General features: G+C 41.0%; 1 protein-coding gene across 5 annotated transcripts; it reads left to right on the forward strand.

The window, feature by feature from the left end:
• The first annotated feature begins 579 nt into the window (after positions 1-579).
• LOC135324599 (spindle and kinetochore-associated protein 1-like) lies at positions 580-22,487 on the forward strand. 5 transcript variants are annotated; one of them, XM_064501193.1, is made up of 7 exons: positions 580-602; positions 2,415-2,516; positions 3,170-3,294; positions 5,963-6,054; positions 8,356-8,493; positions 15,306-15,475; positions 20,644-22,487. In XM_064501193.1, the coding sequence occupies exons 2-7, from the start codon at positions 2,429-2,431 to the stop codon at positions 20,790-20,792; spliced, it is 762 nt and encodes a 253-aa protein (XP_064357263.1). In that variant the 5' UTR covers positions 580-602; positions 2,415-2,428; the 3' UTR covers positions 20,793-22,487. The 5 variants fall into 5 exon arrangements, with proteins under 5 accessions (XP_064357263.1, XP_064357261.1, XP_064357262.1 ...); XM_064501191.1 differs by lacking the exon at positions 580-602 and adding an exon at positions 1,131-1,338; XM_064501192.1 differs by lacking the exon at positions 580-602 and adding an exon at positions 1,131-1,335.
• Positions 22,488-23,960: the final 1,473 nt, after the last annotated feature.

Below are 23,960 nucleotides of genomic sequence, written 5' to 3' on the forward strand. Positions count from 1 at the left end.
CCTCCTTTTTGGCAAGGAAAGAGTGATGCAAGAAGCAGAAATTGAGCGATGTGAGCGTAACTCGCAACGTGTCACCAGCTCTCCTCAGTGAGACGAGCCAGCTTGATTTTAAAGTTTCGTTCGCGTGCGTGTGGGTGATCGGCCGGTGCTGGTACACATCAGTGCCGTGATGGACACACCAAGTACAAACCAGGGGCTGGGTTGAAAAGCAAAGCCGGGAACAGCAGGCACAGGAGTCGGGTGGGAGATGACCAGGAGAACGGGAAGAGCAGCGGGTGCTGCGGGAGGGAATGACAAGGAGAAATATTGGAGTTGGCAGGGGCTGAGGCAACCTATGAAGACGGGCCAGGAGTGGGAGCAGGCGTTTCTGATGGGGAATCCCAGTTCTTGTGCAGAAGGATAAGACATAATGGCCAGAAAGGGGAACAGCAGCTTGGTTAGAGGCTCTCTGTCCCCTCTTTGCAGGGACATAGTCCAGCCCTGAGAAGCTCTGGGGAAGGTAACCGGCAACATGAACATTTTTGTTGTGTCTGGCTCAGTGTAAGAAACAAACGCTAAACGGAGGCAGTATCAGAATAATTTGGGCCAACCTGCAAGAGAAGGTAAGAAATGGTGGAGGGGTGGTGGGAGAGGACGTACCATGGGTGGCAGCCAAGCTTGGGAGGGGGACGGGGTACAGACAGGTGCCACAGGCCGTGTGGTGCTACTGGGGGAGGTAGTCAGGGGTCACGGCTGTCCTGATGCCAAACACCACAAAAACATGAACACAAGAAGCAGGCAATGAACAGGGCTAATAGAGCCTTTATTTATGGCATCACTTATCCTTAAGGCATCATCAGGTGGTCTGGGAAGTACTGCACATGAACCTCCCCCCCACTCACTGCTCTGTGCGTTACTGCTCCTGCAAATAACCGACACGGAGCAGAAGAAAAGGTTTATGGTCAGAGTTTAACTTGGCTTTTCTTCAGTGGCAGATGCAAACCAGCTGGGAGAGCGTGAGGGGGGACCGGGCTGCCCCCTTGCCCGCGGTGGCAGAACCACCCCCCCCCACTTCGCCTCAGCGCCGCCCGCTCCGGGGCGTGCCCCCCCCCACCGCTTCCCCCCCCCCCACCGCGCGCGCAACGGCTGCGCCGGGGCCTTCTGCGCATGCGCCGCGCCGCTGGGACGGTAAAGGTCGGCCGAGCGCGCGGCGAGTTTGAACCGGGCGGCGGTTGGTGGCGGTTGGCGGTGACGGGCGGAGCGCTTCGGCCGCGGTCTCGGACGGCTCCTTCAGGTCGCGGGGGCCGAGTTTCCTTTGCTGTCGCCTCCTCTAGCGAGGGGTTTCTGGTCGCTGCTGTGGTGAGAGCGGGGCGTGCTGAGGGGTGGGGGGTGGCGGGTCCTCTTCGATAAAGCCGTCATCCCTCTCCCCTTGTAAGAGATAACGTGAATTTTTTTTAGCTTCTTATTTTGTGAAATTATTAATACTCTAGACAGTGCGGTGCTTTTACTGGATTAAAATTTAAGCCCAAATGGCTATCAACTGCATGAAAGCTTATTAGATAAATTCAGTAGGTGAAAGACACTAGTTTGCACTACCTTTCTGTAAGTGGGGTATCGGCAGCGAGATGTCAGAGGTGCACGAGTGTCACGTGAGACTATGATAACTAGCAGATAACTAATTTAGCAAGCTTATACTAGTTCATAGTATTTTAAAATTAAAAGCAAAACAAAAGCTTTGTTTTCAGGTATGAGCTCCCCACTAGAGGGAGCCTGTGCAAGTCCTACAAGTATAAGAATTGTTGGAACATTAGCTCCTTTAAGTTGGATCTTGTTATAGCATAATTGGGGAAGATACATTTCAACAACTTTTTTTTTCCCCCTCAGTTATTTTCCAACAGCTAAAATATACTCAGACAGGACTAACCAGCATACAGTGATGCTTTTTGTGCTCCTATCTTTCATAAAGTGTTAGCATGGAAGTATGCATTTCCTTTTCCTTTAATCACTTGTCTTTAAAAGTGGTTTAAATATTGATCATCTGGTGCAATCTCTCAGAGCCTTATAGCAATGATTTATATAAATCATATTTCTTCTTTACTACAGTAAATTTCTAACTCCTATAGTAGCGAGCCCCTTGATGCAGTAAAGGCTCAACCAGGTTCATGGGTGTTCATTATACTGATATTAGACTCCATTTATTTACTAAATTTGGGCATATTGCTTTGTGTAGTCTAGCATCAGTCACTCTGTGTTTCCCATCCTGTTTTCAGTTTGGTAAAGTAAATAGTCGCTACTACATTTACAGCTTCAGCTAAGTTAAGTTTACCTTTGCTGCTTTGACAGATCAGGGTCCCTTTTAAAGTTCTGCTTGTATGCTTAGTGTTTGCAATGTAGGTCTTTTAAATTACTGCTTTTTTTCTTTTTTTCCTGAGTAGGGCAGTAGAAGAATATGGCCTCTTTTGATCTGGAAGATTTATGTTTGCACATCAACACTAAGATTTTAAATATCAAAAAGACTCTTCAACTAAGAAACATAGGTAACAAAAATTAAGAGTAGGTTTAGGGTTGGTTTTGGAGTGTTCTTATATAGAGAGAAATGTGCCTGAGAAGGTCAATGGGTTTTCCAGGAGTTGCTGAAGATCTAAGTGCCCACCTCAAGGGGCTGTTAATAGTAGTGCAGAACTATGGGATATTTTTCAGCAGCAGTAGTCATTGTTCTTCTTATCTTGGCTGTGCCTTTTTTCTCTCAAAAGTCAATTGTGTAATTTTGAGAACACTGCTCCTTAGTTTAGTGTTAATGGAAGGTGTCAGTCTTCCTTGCACATCCTTGCAGGAAATGGGGATGCTCTGATTAGGCAAGGAATGAAATGTGATATGGAAATCTACTGAACTATTGGGAGTGAACAAGGATGGCAAAATGGGAACATCATCAGGGAACTAGAGACAGTGCCAAGCAGAGGACGTGGACTAAGTGGAAAAGCTGTTCCTCTGAGAGACTTGGAGACAGGTGGTTAACGTACTGTCTATTCTATATACTTAGTGGGGAAAGCTCCAGGTGGGGGAGATGGTGATTGGAGAGGATAGAGTTTGTGGGTAATCAGTGGTTGTGGGAGGAAAATGTGGTTTTGCTTTTGTAGTGATAGTGTCTTGGCTTTTTGGATGTTTTTGTGTAACATTCTTTCCTTGACAGGTCAAGAACCATCGTTGAAATCTATGCTCTGTAAAATAAGACATGAGGTGGTTCTCCTAAATGATCTCTTAAATAAAATGGAAATGGAAGTTCAACAGCAAGAAAAACTGAAGAATTTGCTCAAGGTAGTCTTTTTTTCTGTTTGTAAAATATTGAAAGATTCAAAAATCTTTAAGTGTCTAGTTGTTCTTCTCTAGATCTGAAGTGATATGTTTGGATTCATAAGGCTGCTTCCAAGTGAAAAGGTGTCTTGGTTGCAACAGTGATGTCATGATCAGAGTACACTGTTATTGCAAATCATGCCAGTAGGCTTTGGATCAGATTTTTCTTTCCTAATCAGATCAGAAATAACATTATCTGTAAAAAGAGGAACTTTTTTCTGGAATCATTCTTTTACAGAAAGAAATCTGCTGAGCTAATGTGATGGGAAGTGTACATAATCACCCACATGGCTGAGACCAAACTCAGAGTTCAGTTGGCCTGTTCACTTGTTTAAATCTTGTACTCAAGAGTTTTCTTGCAGTGGGCAGATACCGTCCCTTCTGTTGTTAGCAATATATGAAATAGCTTGTCTGCAGACTGTGTTCCTGGTTCATGCTGCAGGGCTCAGTTATGAGTGCCTATGTTGGTGACTTTTAGGTACAGCACTTTAGTGCTCTTGTAATGGCTTTAGTCCTGTTATGACAACACTGTTGCATCTGCTTGTCGTAAATTTCACTACCAGACTTGGTAGAAGAGAATTACATGGAAGTAGCAAACTACTAAGAAAAAGGTATGTAGATGCTAAGGGAAAACAGCAGTCTGCCATCAAATTAGAACTAGGCAGTGATATCAAATAGATCCGTTGTATAAACACTCTTCTTCACTGCCAACTTTAAATGTCTTGTTAGCTTTGTTACTGAAAATTAAATCTTTGTACAAGAGTTGCTGGCAGTAATGGTAGAATATGACTTCTTTCAGCAATCATTTCTTCTGGAAGTGAGGATGTCATTCCAGACTGCTGCCAGGTGGAAGGATTAATTTAACAGTTTTACTTCATTTTAATGTTTAATAGCTGTCCCTACAAAACTGTAGTAAAACTCTGGGGAAAATGGTATTATGATGTAAGCAGCAAGGTGTCTAGATGTTGAGGGCTGTCAGTCTAGAAGAATTATTTGCTGATTTAGGATTGAGGTGTGGCATGGCTAATGAGGTCTGTAAAATCATGTTTTGACTGTATGGTGCTCTGGGGTAATTTTATGTCATTCTGCTAATAAACTGTACTTGGCTTGCATATAACTTGTAAAGCAATTGCAAACATACTTTGAGTTTGGAAGGAATCAGTGATTCATAGGGGATGCATCTGTTTTGTAAGACAAAGTAAATATGATTACACTGTGCTGAACAGCAACAAACATTAAAAAAAACTGTGAAACACTACAATACTAGTGAAGATCAGGCCTCTGTTCTTTGTGTTTACAAAACTTGGGTATCTTCCTTCATAATACCTTGCTGCCTTTAGATGGGATGTCTGAGTAGCTTCCTATTCTCTCTTCCTAGAGAAGTATTTCTTCTGCAGTTTTGTCCTGCACATGGTGATTCAGAAGCCTTGAGAGAATCAGAAAACACATTCTCTATAGTCCATTGGTTTTTTTCTCTTGATCAAAGTCTTTCTTTTTCAGCCCGGATGAGAATGGGATGCTTCCCACAATACCCCTGTAGAACCTATTGATAACAATGTAGTTATAGGAGTAGATGGCTAAAGAAGTCACAAGAACCCATAAAGCTTTCTAAATATTTCTTTTTAATAAGATTGGGACTTGGAGCAGACTTACTGCAGGTTTATTAAGCAGCTTTCCAGCACAATGAATGTTTATAAAAACAAACAAACAAAAAAACCACCCTTCTGCTCTTCAGGGAAAAGCTGATGAGTGTCACAGGCAGTAACCATAAAAATGCGAAGCTTAGTGCAGGTAGTGTTGCTCACCTGGAATGATAAAGTCTTGGAGAAGGCATTTGCTTGCTGTGCCTGATGATTCTCCTACCTCATATGCAGCTGTGCTTTCCACATAATGGTGGTGTTGGAACTTTCCTGCAGAAGTGGGGAAGGTGACAAGAGAAAGGAAGAAGACAGACAACAAAGAATCACTGCCTAAAAACTTCATGTCTTTTGTGCTAAAAGACAAAGAACTGCTTGTACCCAGATAACCCAGAAACTCAACAAAGTGGACAAAGGTTGTCAGAGATGCTTGTGAAGTTTGGAGATCATGTTGTTCTTTCTTTTTTCTGCTTTGGTAGCTGTACAAGTCATTTAGGCCTGAATGGAAAATGCAGAGCACTGCTTTTCAGTAATACACATCGACAGCATGTCTTCCTAATAATGAAGACAGGGGTCTGAATGAGTAGTTCTGTTTTTAGATCTATGCAAAAGCTATGGAAACTGTATGTTCAATTAGAATATCTGTTGTTTTAGTATGTTTTTGTATTGCTTTTGTTTATGTTTTGAAATTACTTTTGGGAAAGTAGATAGTTTCCCGAAGGAAGAATTTCCTCTTCCTGCCATTACCACAACCTTTCCCCTGCCTGGACCTGCTAGGGTGTACTGTTAAAGATTATTTCTTGCCCACTCAGATTTCCCTGACCTTTTGAAGACATGCATAGAGAGGTTCATATTTATTCACTCTTAGCTTTGCTAGTTGCTCTCAGATTTGTTAATCAAGTTATGAATTATTCTAGCATTGTCCTGTTAGTAAACTGATTTCATTTGCATCACACTAATAGTTTCAAATTTCTGAAGTCTGACATTAATTTCAGGAGCTGCAGAAGTCTGCTGAGAGATATCGAAATGAAGCATGTCACCTCTGTGAAAATATTCCTTCCTGTCTGCCTAAACCGACTCAGAGCTGGTATGTGACACTTGAGTGTGGAGGTAGCAGGCTGCTGCTGGAGTGTACAGCTGCAGCACTGTACAGCTCTTCTGCTTTTATTGGATATTGACTGAACTTTTGGGGCCCGGTGTTGTCATATATATTGACCCATAGCTTGCTCCAAACTGATTGTTACCAGATACTGGGCTTGTGCTAGGATCCTATCAAATCCCTGAAATAAAACCTGTAAGATACCAATTTGTTCAGAGGCAGGCTTCCAGTGGCAGCTATGATGTTATAGTAGAAAGCTAGTTCTTCTATAAGTCTGAGCATTGCTTCCTTTGGAACTGCAAACATGCTAATTTGATAGTTGCAGTGCCTCTGTGGATGGGTTAGTGATCCAAATTTGGGGTCCATAGCATTGAATTTCAATACAGCCCTTCCCAATACCATAAAACAAAAAAAATCCTCTAACTCAAACATCTTGCTGTGGAGACTTGAATTACAGTTGTGGTGTTTCTGTTCCCACCCCACAGCCTGAAATTTATTTTAGCTGACACTGACATTCACCTGCCTGTGAGAGGGCTATACTGGAAAAGCTGTTCAGAATAAAGTATCTGAAGTGTGAGCATGAGACACAAGTATGTGAAACAGAATAGCACTCTCTTAATCAAAAAGCTTCTAAGACATCGTAACTGTGAGGCAGTTTCTTAGAGTGATCAGCTCTTTCTCTGGCCTGCTGGAATCGCCTTTTATTTTTGAGTGACCTGAGTGTATGCCAGATGGGGGTCTCTTCCCAGACTCTAAGGTCTGGAGATGCCAGCCTGTTTCAACCCTTGCAGCTTGTCAGGGAGCAGTGCATCAGTCTGTTTGAATTCAGTGCTCCCAGTATGCGCCTTGAACCTATCAGCTCTACCTGGTCTTGCTCCTAGTGCCAGACAAGCCTCAGGCTGAAAACATTACAGGCTTGTTCCAGCAAAGTAAGAACTTGAAGATGTGGAAACAAGGTTACAGAGCAGAAAAATTAACTGTAGTTTTTAGATTGTATATAGCAGTATTCTCATCTGTTGCAGTACTGCTTGGATTAAAACTTGGATTAGTCTTAGCTGATAAGGTCAAAGGGATGACGTGTCCAGGAGCATTTAATCTTTAAATGCTGCTACTCTTTAGACATGAACCCTTAGTTTGGGAAACAGCCTTCTAAAATATGTCCAGAGAAGTCTTGTTCCTTTTTAATTTCCTTTTTGTTTTCCTGGATTTCAGAATGGCTCTGCGCTGTGGTAAGGCGCAGACCAGAGCTTCCCCTTTTCTCTGTGCTGTGTACCAGACATCTGGGGAGCCCAGCAGGTGGCACTCGCTGCCCTCTGCACTGCAGTCAGGCTGCACGGAAAGTGGGATGCTGCCTTGGAAGGTGTAATGCCATGTGGCATGTCAAATCCAGGCCCTCAGCTGAACGTGTGGGGCACTGCTGTGCCATTCACTGTCTTGTGCTGTAGGCTGTATTTCTTGAGGGTTGAGACAAAGATCCCTTTTATTGTGGTAAGGCTAGGTCAAGTAAGAGTATCCGTTCTTTGTGATATGTCATCTGGGTGGTACTTTAATTATTTCTGTTGCACTTTTCACCCCAGTCATGTCCTTGTATTTGATGACAAGGTGACATTGAAATTGGCCAAACGCATCCTTCTCTGCTGTCCTGCTACCAATGAGTAGGAGAGCAGCTAGGTGGGTGGCTGGCAGACAGTTCAGTGTTCAAGGTCCTGAGCTGAGGATTTAGAGGAGGGGTAAACTTATAAGTAGTAGTGCTGTAATTATCACACACAGCAGGAAATACCTTGGGTTTTTTTGCATCTTGCCTAAGAGAATCATACAGGCTGCTGGATGGTGTTGGATTTATTTGCTTCAAAAGATTAATGGATGAGTCAGGCTTCCTGAGATTTGAACTTGTTTCAAGGAGCTGTGAAGTATTTCAAGTCTGCCTGTTAGACTGTAGCTCTATGCTCTGGCTCATCTGATAAAGCGTGAGGCCTCATGTTCTGTGAAATGTAATGGTACATTGAATTCTTAACTGCTCTGTACTGCATTTGGATTGCTTCCAATTCACCTGCTAGCAGTCTTTCTTGCAGAGAAATGAAGAGCTGTAATGAAGTCAGCTAAGATACAGAACTTGAAAGGAAGTAGGCTTTATTTATTTATTTTTATTTCAGAAAAGATCATGAATTGTGTTCATCCAACTCAACAGATTGGTTGGAACTTCTGTGATTGAGCAGACCTGATAACATATTGGTATTCTCCTGAATACTTATCTGCTATTTATATGCTTAATATTCATTCATCTTACAGCGTCACTGGGCTAATGGTGAAATGTGGAGAACAAACAAAAGTCACAGAACCTGAATGTGCAAAGAAATCTCTAAAAGAGCCAAGATTTATTAAAGAAGCAGCCTTAATAACTGCAGAAGAGTTTGAAAGTGTTCCTGCGTAAGTAAGCATGGTTTTTCTTGGACCCTGTCGTGCTGCTTTGGGAGGCAAACAGGTTTGGGAAGGTGAACTCTTGCAGAGCTGAGACTGACAGAAGTGCTTTGAAATTTTAAATGTTTCATGGTATGTAATATCAGGCTGATAGCACCAAATAGTTCTTCGGCAATACTAGGAAACCTGAAAATGAAGCAGATAGAGCTGATGAGGTCTTTTTTTGTGTATGTTGGGGACGTTGGAACTAATTAGTTAAAACTGCTTATCTTGAAAGTCACTATAGTTTTATGAACAGAAACATATTAGCTAATAGTTAGGTTTACTTCTTGAGAACTGACATTAATCAAATGAGCCATCATCTCATAAGATGAAAGATAAGCATATGCTTAAAAGAAAAAAGACAATGATGAATGCTCTTTTAATTGACCTGGCTATTGGTGTCTGAAAAATTCAAGTTTTGGCTTATGAATCTGTTTTAGACAGGAACAGATATCAAAGTTGTTAAAAGCAAAAACCACTTCCTACTGAAATTTTCTGAATTTCTGGAATAGGAAGCTGGTTTTCTCCCTACCATCCAGGAGCTGGTTAATAAGTACCTTTGAAGGCTTCCATGTAGGAATAACTTTTTCTTAAATGGGATTTTTGGGCGATGACAAATATTTCTGCAAAAATGAGAAAATTCCATTCACGCTTAAGGCTAAATTGTTACCTAGATTCTGAGTTCAGTCTGTGCCCTGACAGCCCTTATTTCAGTAAGATTCTTTGTGCATGTGTGTCTGTATGTTTTTGTTGGGGCTGCGCCTAGAACTTCCAGAGTTTTCAGGTGAGCAACGTCCATTTGCTCAGTCCTAAAATCAAGGAGCCTGAATGTTGAACTAATAATGAAGTATTCTTTTGGCTGCTGCTTAAAAATGGACACCCCTAGCATTTTTATTCTGCAGGTTACCTCTAGTGCTTGGTGTTTTATTCCTTTAGGTACTCTTCTCCTAATAGAATTTTGGAAAGGTGAAGCTGGAGCATGCACATTCTTGGCCTTTGCCTGTGCTAAGGCAAGAAAAGTAGACCTAGACCATTCCAGCCAAATGTTGTTTTAAACTCCAGTTAAGGCTGTGATCTTCCCTGATAACCTCTTCAGGTGTTCCACTATCCCTGAATGTAGAAGGTTTTCCACTGGTGTTTGTGGGTGGGGAGAATGGGGACAGAGGCGAACTGGATGCTACTATATTTGTTGCTGGCTTATAGAAAGATTGCATCTTTAACTGTGTTTATTGTGCTATAGAAATATTCAGATAGGGAGAAGCATGTTTGATTTACTGTGAGGGAGATTTGCATGAATTTAAATAGATCTATTAATCTACCAGTATTTTCTGTTGTCTAGCAATGTTGTAATATGTGACTGGGAGAGTCTGCTAGGCTTGCAGTTTCACTTACTATTTAGTCCAATCTAAGCAGCAAATGTTTATAACCCCAGTTTTTTCACACCTAATATATTCTGTTGGGAGTATCAATTTGGTTCATGTCCCAGTTCTCCAGGTCAATCTGCACTAGTTCTGATGTAGGATCTTTTTATACCTGCTGGTAGTAGTAACAAGAGATACTGCTGTTTCTGCCCCCCCCCCCCCCCCCAAGCACTGGTCCCAAAGCTGTGTGACTGTGATAGCACAGGAGTGTGCCTATGCTAAGTTCCTCTGAAAGACTTAATAAAGCACAACTGCATCATTGTGTAGGTGGTCTAAATCCTTTACCAGTTTGGTATCAGGGGTTCTGCATCAGTGAAGAATCTCATTCCCTAGCTCCCTTTCCACCACAGCTGTGGGAAATTTTGAATGGAGAGATCTAGGTGTTTTCATTCCCTTTGTGCTGAATGTGGATGGGAATCTCTCCCAAATGCCTTTAGGGCATTAAATAGAACATACAGTCTCCAGTGACTTGATATTTTAGAATTCTGCAGCAGATATTTAACAAAGGTATATGCTGTGTTTAGGTGCAGATATGGAAGTGCCTTGATCAGATAGAATACTCTCACACAATAAAAGATTGGCAAATTATTTTAGCCTTCAAATCTGTTTGAGAAATATATTTTTTCAGGAAGAAAAAAACTAAGTTAACTGAGGCAAATTCAAATGCTTGCTTTACTATTTCTCACATTTTTAATAGATTTTTTTAAAATAATGTTTTTAGAATCTACACTTGCATTATAACTGTCATTTCTCAAAAGCTGGTAACTTGGAGGAATATATGTTTCTTTTAGTCTAGGTGTTTTTGAGGGAGTGAGGGCTGGCCATTAGGAGGATTATCTCTCTTCCGGTTTTATACACATAGTAGATCAATGTTATGCTTTTCTTTGAAGAACATACTACTGTGTTTTGGTTTTCATGCCTATGGATTGAGGTGGAAAAATCATGTGTTATGGAACAGGCTTCTGTGGATCAAAAAAATCAGTTCCCTTTTTTTTTTAAAAAAAAAAAAAAAAAAGGATTGAGTTCTGAATGTGTGTGGTTTTGGGGGAATGAAGCAGATTTGAAATTTATTTTAAATCTAAATGAAATGGATGAATTTTGAACTTATCAACTTAACTATTATATTTTTATATTAATGCATGGAGTAAACTAAATATCAACATTTGTCAGTTAGCCATAGCTGGACAGAAATGAGAGGATTGTGGAACAGCTTGAGTTTGTGCACAACTGTAATGATCATGTAGAAGAAAAACCAGACACTTTGGGCAGCATTTAGTTTTAGATGAAGGCGCCTATATTTAAGTGTCTGTGACACAGATACCTCTATGTTCACTGAGTGCCTCAGCCCCTATAATATCTAGTCAGTACAGTCAGTCAGTGAAGCCAGAAAACAACTCAGCTGCCAAGGGTGTATTTCAGTTGCCAAATCATAGATGTCTAGTGCCATTGAAGATGCTTTGGCATGTCCTGCCAGGTTTTTAGTTACTGCATATTCCGTAGCTCCTATCTTCTGCTAAGCCCCGTGTGAGCATCTTGGATGCTTGAAGGCCTCTCAAAAAGCTCTGGGTTCTTAGCTTTAGGAGAGGCAATCCTGCCTCTCTGCTTTGGGATGAGCCAAGTTGTTCCTTGGCTTTCTTAACTGTATTGACTAAATCTCTACTGATAGCAGGAACATAGGAACATAGATAAAGGCAGTTTTACACTTTGGACCGTAATCTGCATAGCTTATAGATTTCCCCATGACCTTATAAAAAGGGTGAGGGCCACAAATAGAGCAAAAAATTGCAGTTAATGTATGTAGTCAGAGTACTTCTATGGCTGTGGCTTGTGTTACTCATTTATGCTGAATGTGGCTGCGTTTCAGGGGTGACAGTGCTCCTTTTATTCGAAACGTTATGAATGCAGAGTAGAGTATTTATATAAAAATGGCTGCACCTCCAACTTTGAATCTGGATTAATCAAAATATGAACAAAGTTGAAAGCTAAACTTTACTTGTGATCTAACATGAAGTGTTGATCTGTCTCCATAGTTGTTTGGATGGATCTACTCTCCAAGGTTTCTCATGTTCTGGAGGTTCTGCACTTGCAGTGGGATTCGCTTTCTTGGTTCAAGCTCAGCACCTTCAGGTCGGGGTTTGCTTCTTTTAAAGAAGCTTGGAGGGCAGCTAGAGCGGCACAGTTTGTGCAAACACTGTGCAGCATGTATTCACTGCAAAAGGCAGAGGCTTAAGGGTCACACCACTGATTTGGAGAAGACATTTGGGGATGAAAGAGTTGCCATACATAGTCACATAGGCAAGATAATAGGTTTAATCCTGTAAAATACCACTTGGCTTTTATGTATAGTTGCTGAAGATCTTGTGGTATTTTTACTATGGCCATGCATTTTCTGATTCCTATTAAAGTCAAGTTACAAACCACAGTGTTTGTATTCATAGAAGGGGAAACAATGGCCTTAGCTGACTGACTGGCCACAAATGACTTGGTGACAAGTCAGTTTGAAATCAGAGCAATTGCTTTGATTTTAGGGATTCTTACATATCCAGTGCAGACTTTTTTTTTCCCCCCATAGCAACTCTTTTAAAATCTACAACAGGCACTTCCTTCTAGTTGCTAGCTGTAGAATGCCAACCCACATTCTGTTTTGGAATATTGAATTTTTAATTGTGCTTCATATTCTTTGCAAGTTTTTCAAAGATTGAGTTTTTGCAGTCAGATTAAAATGAGGGAACAATTTATTATCCATTTATCTCTTCAGTCTTATTGTCCTACAGCTTTTAGTCACCTGATGGACTGATGGGGAGGGGCACTAATCTTTAAAATGGATTGTAACACTTTTTTCAATAGAATATTTATAATTCCACACACCTGCAAACTGGTTCTGAACCAAATACAAACAGTCAAGCTTGATTTGTTACAATGACTGAATGGTGATCGTAGGATAATTTCAGTTGAAAGATCCTCAGGAGGTCTCTAGTCCAACCTCCTGCTCAAAGCAGCATCAGCTATGGGGTCAGACTAGGTTGTTTAGGGCTTTAACTGCCTGTATCTTGTAAACCTCCAAGCGCAGAGACTGCACAGCCTCTCTGAACAATCTGCTCCCCTGCTTGACTGTCCTCATTGTGAAAGTTTTTCCTTATATCCAGTCTGAACCTCTGTTTCAGTTTATGCCCGTTGCCTCTTGTTCTCCTGCCCTGCACCTCTGAACAGCCTGGCTCCATCTTCTTAATAACCTCTTCACAGGTAATGACAGGCTGCTCTTAGGCTCCCCTGAAGCCTTCTCTTCTTCAGGCTGAAGAAGTCTTGTTCTCTCACGGTCTGCTCACAGGGCAAGTGCTCCAGCCCCCTGACCATTTTGGTGGCCCTCCACTGAGCTCACTCCAGGTTGTCAATGTCTGTCTTGTATCAGGGGCTCAGAACTGGATGCAGTATCTGGAGGTGGCCTGAGGAGTGCTGGGTAGAGGGGGATGGTCACTTCCCTTGGTCTGCTGCTTGTGCTCTTAATGCAGCCTAGGATGCTGCTGGCCTTTGCTGCCAAGTAGTTGTGTATCAGAGCTCAATGTAGACAGGAACAGAGATTTTTCTTTTTTGCTCTACAGCAGAAACTCTAAAAGCTCTGCATGCCACTGTGGGAAAAGTTTCCTTGCAGAGGAGCTGAAGAGGACAGATGATACTGTTCTCTGCAAATCACTTTGGAAGACAGTTGGAAATGAAGATGATACACTGGGACAGGGTTGTTGTAGGTTGCATTGTGGAACCTGTAAGACAGTTGCTTATGTTTAGTGAAACTATGTTTATATTGGAATAATACCCCAAAATGGCCTAAAGGAGTTGGGGTAAGAAGCTGAGTCACCTCAGCCTCTCCATCCCTCTGTACAACACAATACCATGTGATGCAGGATTCCCCTGTTCAACATGTTAAGTGTTAGCCTTATGCTGCACCTGTGATATAATACCTGTTTTAGCATATGAGTGCTCTGATAAAATTGTAAACTCCATAACAAGATGCTAAGGCCTCATTTTCCCTCTTTTTTTTTTTTAAACAGCGGTAGCACCAGAATGCTCTCCACTGTGCCAGTGGCATTTAGAAGGAGTAGACTAATTTTTAGAGGCTTTATTTCTGTGTTTTAGAGATCAAAAGTGAGTCTTTTTAACAAGAGAATGTCAGCCTTGTTTTTTCAGGCTTACCAAAATAACAGGCATTTAATGTTCTCAGGAGAAAAAAAAAAAGATTGTTGCCATTTCTCTGCATTGTGTGTTTTGTTTTTTTGTGATAATAATTTAGTGCTATGCAGGGATGAGTGCATTTACTTCATGAGAACATTGCAGGAGGGCAGAATGCAGGGCTTTTCCTGTTGCTATTTGTTTATGTCCTACTGCTTGTGTTCCTAACATATGTCTTTGGAAAATATGCAATAACATCTGAAAAGTTACCAAAACAAATTGTTTAGAAGCTTTATTTTAAAAGCCTAGACTAAATTTAGCATTTATTGCAGTGATTTCTGGAATTTTGTCTTGTGCTTACTTTACTGTTTGTCAGATAAGATTCTGATTTCATTTTCATATAATTGCTTCCCAGTTTGTAGCTTTGCAGTCTATTTCCTTTCCTGGGATGCATGTCTTTACATTTATAAATACAGAATAACCTTACTTGCAAATACTCCACTGTTCTAATATTTCCACCTCACTTTGTCTTTGTCTTCTTGTGCTTCCTGTACCTCTAGGCTGTTGTCAGCAAATATTACTATTTTGATATTGGCTTGATGAAATGCTGTGAGGGTTCAAAAAAGGATGGTGGTACTGTAGAATTTCTGTGTCTATATATTTAGGTAGGCTGCCAAGTAAAAGAAAAAAAACTTGTATTTCTTCAAAAAAAACAAAGGAATGCCTGCAAGATAAAACAAAGATTATTTAGGATTATAATATGAACTAAGTTGCACTCTTAGGCAGAAACATTTAATTTCAAAATTGGTTTTTGCCTTGTTTTCTGCACAGTTGCTTAATTTTTCTACTTTAGTAGTTTAAGTGATATGCTATAACCAAAACCTTTATTCCATTTTGAATCCTTCTGGCAGCTTAAGCTCTGGATATATCTTTTACTTCTTAATTTGACATTCTAATGTTTTGTTTTCCTCCTTTAGGTTTTATGATGTTTTTGTTTTGTTTTTTTTCCTTCAACATTATTAAATGATCAAAGAAAATGAACAAAATGAACTACTTTGTTTATTCATTAACACAAAGCAGAAGAAACTATCTCTACCTAGGAATAGTGTGTTCAACTAGGATGTATGAAAGAGAAAAATAAACACAGAGCTTCAATTCTGAGACTTTCTGGTTAATCCTTTATTTATTTATTAGGTACCTGAGAGGTCGTTTAACATGTGATCAAATTAATGCTGTTGTTCAAGAGGTGAACAAGGCTGTGGTTAGCAAGTACAGGATCCTGCATCGACCACTAAAATCTATGAATGCAGCTGTAAGAAACCTCTACCACAGATTCCTGGAAGAAGAAACTAAGGATACAAAAGGTAGCTTTTACATTTGTTAGCACCAAACTCATAGCATTTGGATGTTGCAGCACAAGTATAAAACTACTCGAAGAGCTTAGATGACTTATGGTAGCAGGTGCTTTTCATATTATGGTTCAACCTGAAACATCTCACTTTCAGAAAACAGACCATTCTGGAAGTTGGTGGAAGAGCCTAACTTGTGGGAGTGCCTAAAAACATCAGTCTTGAAAAATTTTGGAGATTCTGCTGCGACTAATTCTCAGAAGGGGAATAGAAAAACACAAAACAATCTGTAGACTTGAAAGGGCTTTCCCTCCCTTCCCACTGTGGGGTGCCACAGTCTAAATCAGACTTGACTCTGACTGGTTCCTATTCCCTGTGGAGGGATCAACAAAGCTTTGGCAGCCTGAAGCACTGAACTTTTGTTCTGGCTCTATTGACTGAAGAGAGTGGTTCTCCCTTGATATAAATGAAGGAGAATAAAAATGAGATCTATCTCCAGATAGTATTCTAGACCACAAAGACTATAAGTGTCTGTTTACTACAGAGAACTGGATAGTCACCATTATCACAGCAGGAGCCTAGTTTATTCGTGTTTCTTTGTACTAGCTTAACATCCTGTCTCCTGAGCTAGTAACAGCAGAGGAATGGATGACAGTGGTAAGTGGTATCTGAAATAGCAGCGTTATTTCCCAAATAACTTTAAATGAAAACCACTGATGCTGGCTAGTGCCCATCAGGATATTTATATCTAGATAAGGACGTGGGTTCTGTGCCAGCATCAGTACCACAGTAGTTTATCAAAGGCTCATACTAGTTAGCTGTTAATAACAAGACGATAGGCTTTCTGTCTGACCTCCTATGTAAGAACCTTGGCTAGATAACCATTTAATCTCATTGCGCAAGCTCGTGGCTCTTCCAGCTGTTTTCCTACTCCGTTGTGTCTTCTCGACAAATGTTTAGCTCATCTAGTACCTGCCGCAGAATTTGCATTGTTCAGAGATAGGATGATGTAATCTTGTATAGGGCACCTCTTCTGGGTGAAGTGGTATAACTTAGGAACAAGGATTATTATTTTGACTGGATAGTTTCCCCATAACTGACTTTGGTTGCTTTATCTATCTTGACTGAAAGCAGATCTCTTTCACAGTGTGGTATAGCAAAAAAAATTTAGAATGCACAAAGATTTAATTTGGAATTGCTATGAGTAGACTTGATAACAAACTGCATGAATTGAGTTTTCAATTTTTAAGCTAGAATGAACATGAGCTATTTAGAGACTTAATCTGAAGTTGAGAAATGTAATCAGTAATGCAGTGGCTTTGTGGAAGAGAGAGGTCTGTCTGTGTATCTTAAGAAGCTTTCTTGTCTCTAGAAGCATAAGGGAGCAAAATCGCACTAAAACGTCTCTGTCTCTCAGTTTACAAGCTGGTCATGTTTTACAGGTTCATTTTTCCAAAGATATGTGGCACTGTAGATCTCTAATATTAGAATCTGCTTTTTGACATTCCTTTCCTTTTGAGTATGTACTCATACATATATGTATATGTAAGCTATTCCTGGAAGGGAAGTACCACATATATCTGGCTTGGAGATGTCCTTAGAATGCCCTTATGTTTCCAAAATCGGACATAGTGTGGAGCAACCTCTCTTCTGTCTCACTGAAATAGAACTCTTAGGCATCACCTTGGTGCCTGCTTCTCAATTTCTGCTCTTAACAGAACATCCTTAGCATTCACTGTATACCAAAGAGTTGCCTTATACTAAAGCAAAGAAAACAAAGTTTTAGGTTTTCTCCGATCAAGATTGACCCAATTTTATGGCATGGTGACATCATCACTAGTTCCTAGATTTTAAATGTGGCTTGTCTACAGGGAGGGAGTTCTGGGACTATGGGCATGGCTAGCACATTTCTTATTTTGTGAGCTACAGGACAAACTTGTCAGATGAAAGTCAGTGTTGTAAAGGACTTTAATAAAAGCACACCAAAGACATATGACTAGACTAGTTCATGTGACTGGCCTCTGATCTGGGCTCAAATTTTGCTAGACAAGTTTTTGCCTCAGTCTAACAATGGCTCTTACTAGTCTGAGATTTGTTAAAATACTTGCTTCAGTTTCAAAAGGCATTGAACCTTGGATTCTGATAATAGTATTAAACCAAAGTCCACAGAGAAGGCAAAGGTGGGTCAAAACCACAGAAGGAGTTCCTGGGTGGAAACAAATGTCAAAATCTCAACAGTTTGGTCTGTGGAGCTGTGAAAATGACAGGGTTGAAGGAGCACATAGCTGTGCTTCTGGCAGCCTTTGAGGTGCAGCATCAGTGTTCTCAATGCTGTAATGACCCAGGATGATTATGGGACTTGAGTTTTAGCATGCCAGTGGGTGACCCTTTGGTACATAGTGAATATACCTTCTGCTATGGGCAGTAACAGAGAGAGACAGCAAGGTGTTGACAGAAAGGAGCTCTATTTCAGTGAGACCTACTTGTCTACTTGTGAGTCGTTAGGTGCCGTTAGTGTGCAGCTTTGAATATTGTTAACCTACAGTAAATGTTTTTGCTTGACTGTCACTGCCCTCAGGGCAATAGTAAGGAGTTTGACCCCATGGCTGTAGAAGAGAGGTTAAATGCTAGAACATCCTTCCTGTGCTTGGAATGCTGCTTAATCTGCACTGTGATCCTTGGCAGCACCAGTTGCAGTGAGAGCACTGTTTTAGCTACTTGACAAAGGTACAACTACTTAAAAGAGTTTTCTGTCAGAGAGTGTGTGTGTGTGTGTGTGAGAAAACTGTTGAGGCTTCTAATTTCTTCAAATACCTGAGAGCCATTTATCATTTTCTTGTTTATGCTGGGAAGTTCAGTTATGAAACTAGGACATTCAGCATCTGAGAGGTTGCTTTTTTGGTGTGTGACTAATCATCTAGAAAGCCTAGAGAGAGGTCTGGCAGCCTGTCAGACAGTTCTTATTTGACTAGCACAAAATGATTAAATGTCCTTATCCATTGCATTTTTCAGGATGAGGTTGTGCAGTCATTAATTTGTTTGCTTAAATTTCTACTGTGTGTGTCTGTGCTTAGGATTCTCACTGTTCCTCAGACTGGGCTGGTTCCAGCTGACCTGTTCCTCTGATTTCCAGATGAGTAAGGATGCTGTCTGGGTTGTCAGGGTGGCTTCCCACTGAGTAAAGTGATTTAGCAAGTTAGTTTAGTTACTTATTTAGTGCATGGAGTTGCTATTTCCAGCCAAACCACGACCCTTTGACCAGCTCTGGTTTTTCAGTGAATGACACCTGGTTATGCTGAATATTGCTGCCCTGAATTCTGGGGAACATTAGAAAAAAATCATATTCCGCACTGGATCAGGACATTTTGATGTTTCCCTCCAATTGCATGATCAATATGAGGAGTATCCTGGGTTCCTAATACTTAAAACAACTTGCCTTTTTGGGAACGGATCTCTGAAGTGCACCATTTAGGTATATTGCCCTATTACTAGAAACTACAAATAGTCTTCATCCACCTGTAGTTACTTTTTTTTAAGCATTTTACTTATGCAGGACTCTTCCTACCAGTAATGAAACTTTTCCACCTGTGTAAGCCTGTTAATATTGTACTGGCAAAAAAAAACCCCACCTTCCTGGTAGCTTCAATTTTGCAGCTAGCATCAGCTACTTTCTCCTGGGTTTATACTGGAAGCTTGCTCTCTTAACTTAACAAAAACAAGATACGTTCCATCTTACCTAGGACAATGCTGCCTCTGCCTCCTTTCTAGGGTAAAAGGAGGAGCAGGGAAGGTTATCCTTCTCCTTTTTGCAAGCTAGAGCACCTTTAGCCTTGCTAACTCGTTTCTTACAAGAGTGGGAAGCATGATCCTATGGAATAATGCGTTTCCTTCTACTTACTCTCCTTAAAGATAATTTTATGTTTCTTTCTCATACCTTAATTAGCACATTCCCTAGTTTTAGATTGCTTTTCTTAGTTTCAATTTTGTGAAGATGCATGGTTAAAACCTTATATAATATAACAGGAGGTATTAAATATACAGTCATTTTACTAGATCTATAATTATTTCCTCTGAACAGTGTAAAAAGACTGAATATAAAATGACAGTGAAATTACAAATGGCCTGGTTGGAATAACTCTTTCCTTCCGCTTGTGTGTACTGTTAGCTTGTGGGGACTTTCTCTTGGGATTCTGTTGCAGGCATTTCAAATGCTCTAGCTCCAGTTCAAGCCTCGGTTTCTTACAAGCACTTGAAAATGAGAATTTCCTTTTTGAAGTAATTAATCAACTATGAGAATGGAGGATCTGCCAGTTCTGATGGAGGACCTTTCTTTAGCCACTTGGAACAGCATCCTCTGTCTAAGAAAAATGGCAATTTTTTTTCTTGCATTGTCTTAATTAACAAAGCGTTATTGTCCCCCCCAAATCAGAGAGAAGTCAAGGGAAAGGTAGGCTGTGTAGCTTTGTATGCAGGGCTCTGTCCTTGTATTTGCAGAGGACCAGTTCTACACCTTGAGTGTCTGCTGGGAGACCATCATCAGGCCACACGTTATTTCAGAGACCTGCCAAGCAATTACTTGGGATTCGGGTTACACTACTACTGACCTCTGTTCCATGATTGAAACACTGAAGTGTGATGCTTTTCTTTGTGAAGTTGTGCTATGATCCTTAAGCAAACCCTGAGCATCTATTTTCCTTTGCTTGGGTCAGTGCTTTGGGTGTCACTAAAAGTAGAATACATATGGGCAAGTTCACTGACTGTTAGTCATTAAGGCTGTTTTTGCTGTGCTGTCCATTTACTCTACTGTCTCCATCTTGCAGCACAGCTGTGGAGTGCCTTGTGTCTGGGCTCTGTAGTGCTGGCCCTGGTGGTGGCTGAGACTGCCATGTGCTTTATGCCCCAGGAGAGGATCGTTTGGGAGGCTTCAGTCTGTTGTCAGCTGTATCTACTAGCCTTACTGAGTGGAGCCTGCAGGCAGAGCAGGTTAGCTATACTTAATGTAAAGGTTAGCAGTTCTGCTTTTTGATGACAAATTTAGTGTAGGGCAAAGTTCTTGACACAGTGTGAGGCTGTGGCCTGCTGCTGACTGTTTTCATTAATATGTGGAATTCTTAGAGATTGGATTGTTACTTTTGAAATGCTACAACATAATTTCTGTATCAAGGTCACTATTTGTTTTCCAGGTGAATTCTTTATTGTGGAGACTGATATCAAAGAGTTCACCCAGCTGAAAGTGGATAAGCGCTTTCACAACATCCTCGATATCCTGCGCCACTGCCAGAGAGTGAGAGCAGTCCGTGGCTCACGACTTGTCCGCTATGTCATCCGCTAGCAAGCTTCCTGGACTCTGCCTACCCGGGATACGGAGGGCCAAAGCATTTTGAGATGCAGACATGTCATGTTGTCTGCAGAGAAACAGCATGTGTGGGCATTCTCCTTCAGATCTTTTTTCTAAAAGGCACTAGTGCAAAGGAAAAATTGTTCAAATTATCTTTTCTAAATTAGGATTGGAAATATTGAATGACCTTGAAGTATTTGAGTTTGTTCTGGAAACTTGAGTGAGAGAAATTACCATGTCTTGGTTAAATTACAAATTCAAAACAGATATGCAACTGACACCTGTGGTTACAGGCAGTTTTAATCACATTTTCAGGCCAGCACTCAAAGTCTCTGCATGTTAATGTTCCTTTTGTGTTTATGAGGTGGAGAGTGTATTTAAAACTGTGTTGTTACTCAAAGGAAGCATTTGTGTGGGTTTTTTCTTTCCCCCTAATGCCTCAAACCAATTTCCAGATTTCCTTTTCTTAATCTTTTTCTTCTTGTCCTAATCGTATGTTTTGAAGTTTCCTCCATCACTTGAACAAGATCTGAGGTAGTTTAAACACTTCCAGACTGATGTTTGGTAGTTCTGTTAGCCATATGGTTTTCATACTTCATCACGCAGCCAGACTTCTTGCTCAGTGCTATCCCATTAGGATTCAAACGGAGCAGTGGATTTTAACTGAAAATGTCAGCTTTGACTTGGAAAATACTGAGTAAACTCTTCAGTTGTTATTGTAGAAGACTGCTTTCAAAGGTCTTATTAATGTAGTGAATTCTAGAGTAGAATGGTTGTGATAAACTTCAACTCTGCAAGTAGTCAAAATTGTTTTGACAAGAAAAGTTGTTTTTTCTTCCTTGAGTGTGTACTGGTTGTTATACTAACCAGCTCATCTAAAATACATTGTGTTGTGCATTGTCAGCAATAATATGAATGAACAAAACAGCAATAATATGAATGAGCAAAAGACCCTGAATGAACTTTGAACCTGCTCACTAGAGAGATTTTGGCAAGTGTTAAATAAACCTGGATTCCTGGGTGTGTGGTTTTTTTAATGTTTTGCTCTGGGATGTCAAATCCAAGCTGTGGTCTCTGCTCTGCATAATACCAGAATATATTCCATGTTCAGATAAACACACAGAATAAGAGGAAGAAGTCAAAAATCTGAATTTTGGTTTCTGTAGCTGTCAGTTCAGTCCATCTGTTGCTTTCTGCAAAGCTTATTTTGCATCAGATAAGCTATGGAGACTTGTATCCATGGATCATCAGAACCTTTTTTTATTGGTTGGTTTGTTTTTCCCAGCTTCATATGCTGTAGGCAATTTCATGGTGGACTTGTACAAAGAATCTCTTGCTCAACCAGTGTGTTACTGTGTGAGAAGGAAGGCGAGCACCCATGGCCTTCAGCACACCCAAGCACTGAAAGTTGAAGTTTGAGGAAGGACCTGTGCTAAAGTGAGCTGATAAACAAGCTGCTGACAGAATGGAGCCTGAGGCAAAGGAGAGTGTGGTCTGCTCTTTGTTGTCAAAAGCTGGGTTTTTTCCTCTCAGCAACCATTCTGTTTTGTCTACTGTTTTTCATAGTTATCCCTTCTTTTCTTCCAAGGATTTTGTAAGTGCCTTGTATTCTTTGTACTCTTTAGACTTTCATACTGAAAATGCAGAATTTTAGGCCTTCTATTTAATAAAAAGAAATCTCTTCATAAAGCAGTTGCACTGACTTGCCTTTATTTCATGTTTGTATTTCTGAAATTTCCTGTGAGTGTGCTCCAGACTGTCCAGCAGACCAGCTTCTGCTTTTCTTCTGCTCTCCTTTGATCATCTGACTCATCTCTCCAGCCTGCACTAGGTGGAGATACTGTTGCTCAGGTGTCACTAGAGAATGTAGCTGGACTCATGGATGTGGGGCTATTTCAATAATTTACAATATGTTGACCTTTTTTCTCAGGGATTTACCGGCCGATTATCTGCTTTAACTTCAAAAGTGTGGAGAAGAAGCAGGAAGAGACAGAACGGCCGAAGAAGGACCAAGTGTAAGTGAACACTTTGCAGTAAGGAAAGGCCTGGGTATGCAGGAGAGTTCTGCAAAGCTTCCTGAGGAACTCTGTAATGGGCAAGGTGGTAGTTTGGGAGAACCAGACTGACAGGAGCCATCTAATGCCTTGATTATCATCAAGGAAAGATAACAGAGATCCTTTCTCAAAGATTGTTTAAAAATTGCTCTTAATGTTTCATTCCTACTGTTCAAAATAGGAGCTCTCTGGATCATGAATTGCTGCAGTACCCATGTAGCAATAGCCATGGGAAGCGTGCAGGCCTTGCAGCTCTGGGGGAATGCCATGCTGTCTGTTCGCCCATCGGCTGCTGAACCGGTGGAGCTGCAGCTTTCTACCACAGGAGCGGGAAAGGCCCTGGATTTGGAGCTTGGAGTGGAGGGGGAGCAACAAAACAATCAAACCCGCAGCTGCCATGCAGTCTGGCTGCTGGTGTGATTGTAAACTGTAGCCAAAGCCTAACTGCTGGTTCTAAAATGGGTGAGTCCAGCTTGGACCAGCTTGCAATGGGCCTGCCTTCACCACAATGCAAGGGCTGCAGTTGGCAGCAGCACTCTTCACGCTTAGGTTGAGGCTGAGATGTTACAGATTGCCTTCTGCTAGCTGTTTTCAAAAAAAGCGAAACAAAACTACTGATGCCATACCACGTAACCTTGCTTTTGGCTGTTCACAGCTAGTGACTGATAGTTTAGTCAAAGATTTTTCTGTTCAGGTGTCATCACTGTGGTGCTTCATGATTATTTTTGGTACTTGTTTTGGTCTCAGTAAGGTCAGCTGCTACTAAAACTTTTTTCTGCCTGTAATTTCTTATAATGTTTCATTGTGGGTCTTGCAGAGTTTGTGATTAATTAGATGTTGGTTAACAGCTTTCAGTCTGTTACTATGGAGGTTGTAATTTTCTGAACTATTTTCCCCTGGGCAGATTCTCACAAATGTGCTCATTGTTTTCAGCCCCTGTTCTGCTGTTGTTTTCATTGCTACTTTCTCTTGCTTCTCGTGAGGAAGACTCGCCAGGGTTAGGGTCGCTCACGGCACCCTTGCAGCTTTCTTCCTTAAGCAGCTAATGCTGAATTGTGAGCTGGAAAGTGCACTGGTGTCCCAGTTTCAGGTTCTCCGTGAGCTCCTG

The sequence above is a fragment of the Dromaius novaehollandiae genome, chromosome Z (genome assembly GCF_036370855.1).
Source record: "Dromaius novaehollandiae isolate bDroNov1 chromosome Z, bDroNov1.hap1, whole genome shotgun sequence".
NCBI lineage: Eukaryota > Metazoa > Chordata > Aves > Casuariiformes > Dromaiidae > Dromaius > Dromaius novaehollandiae.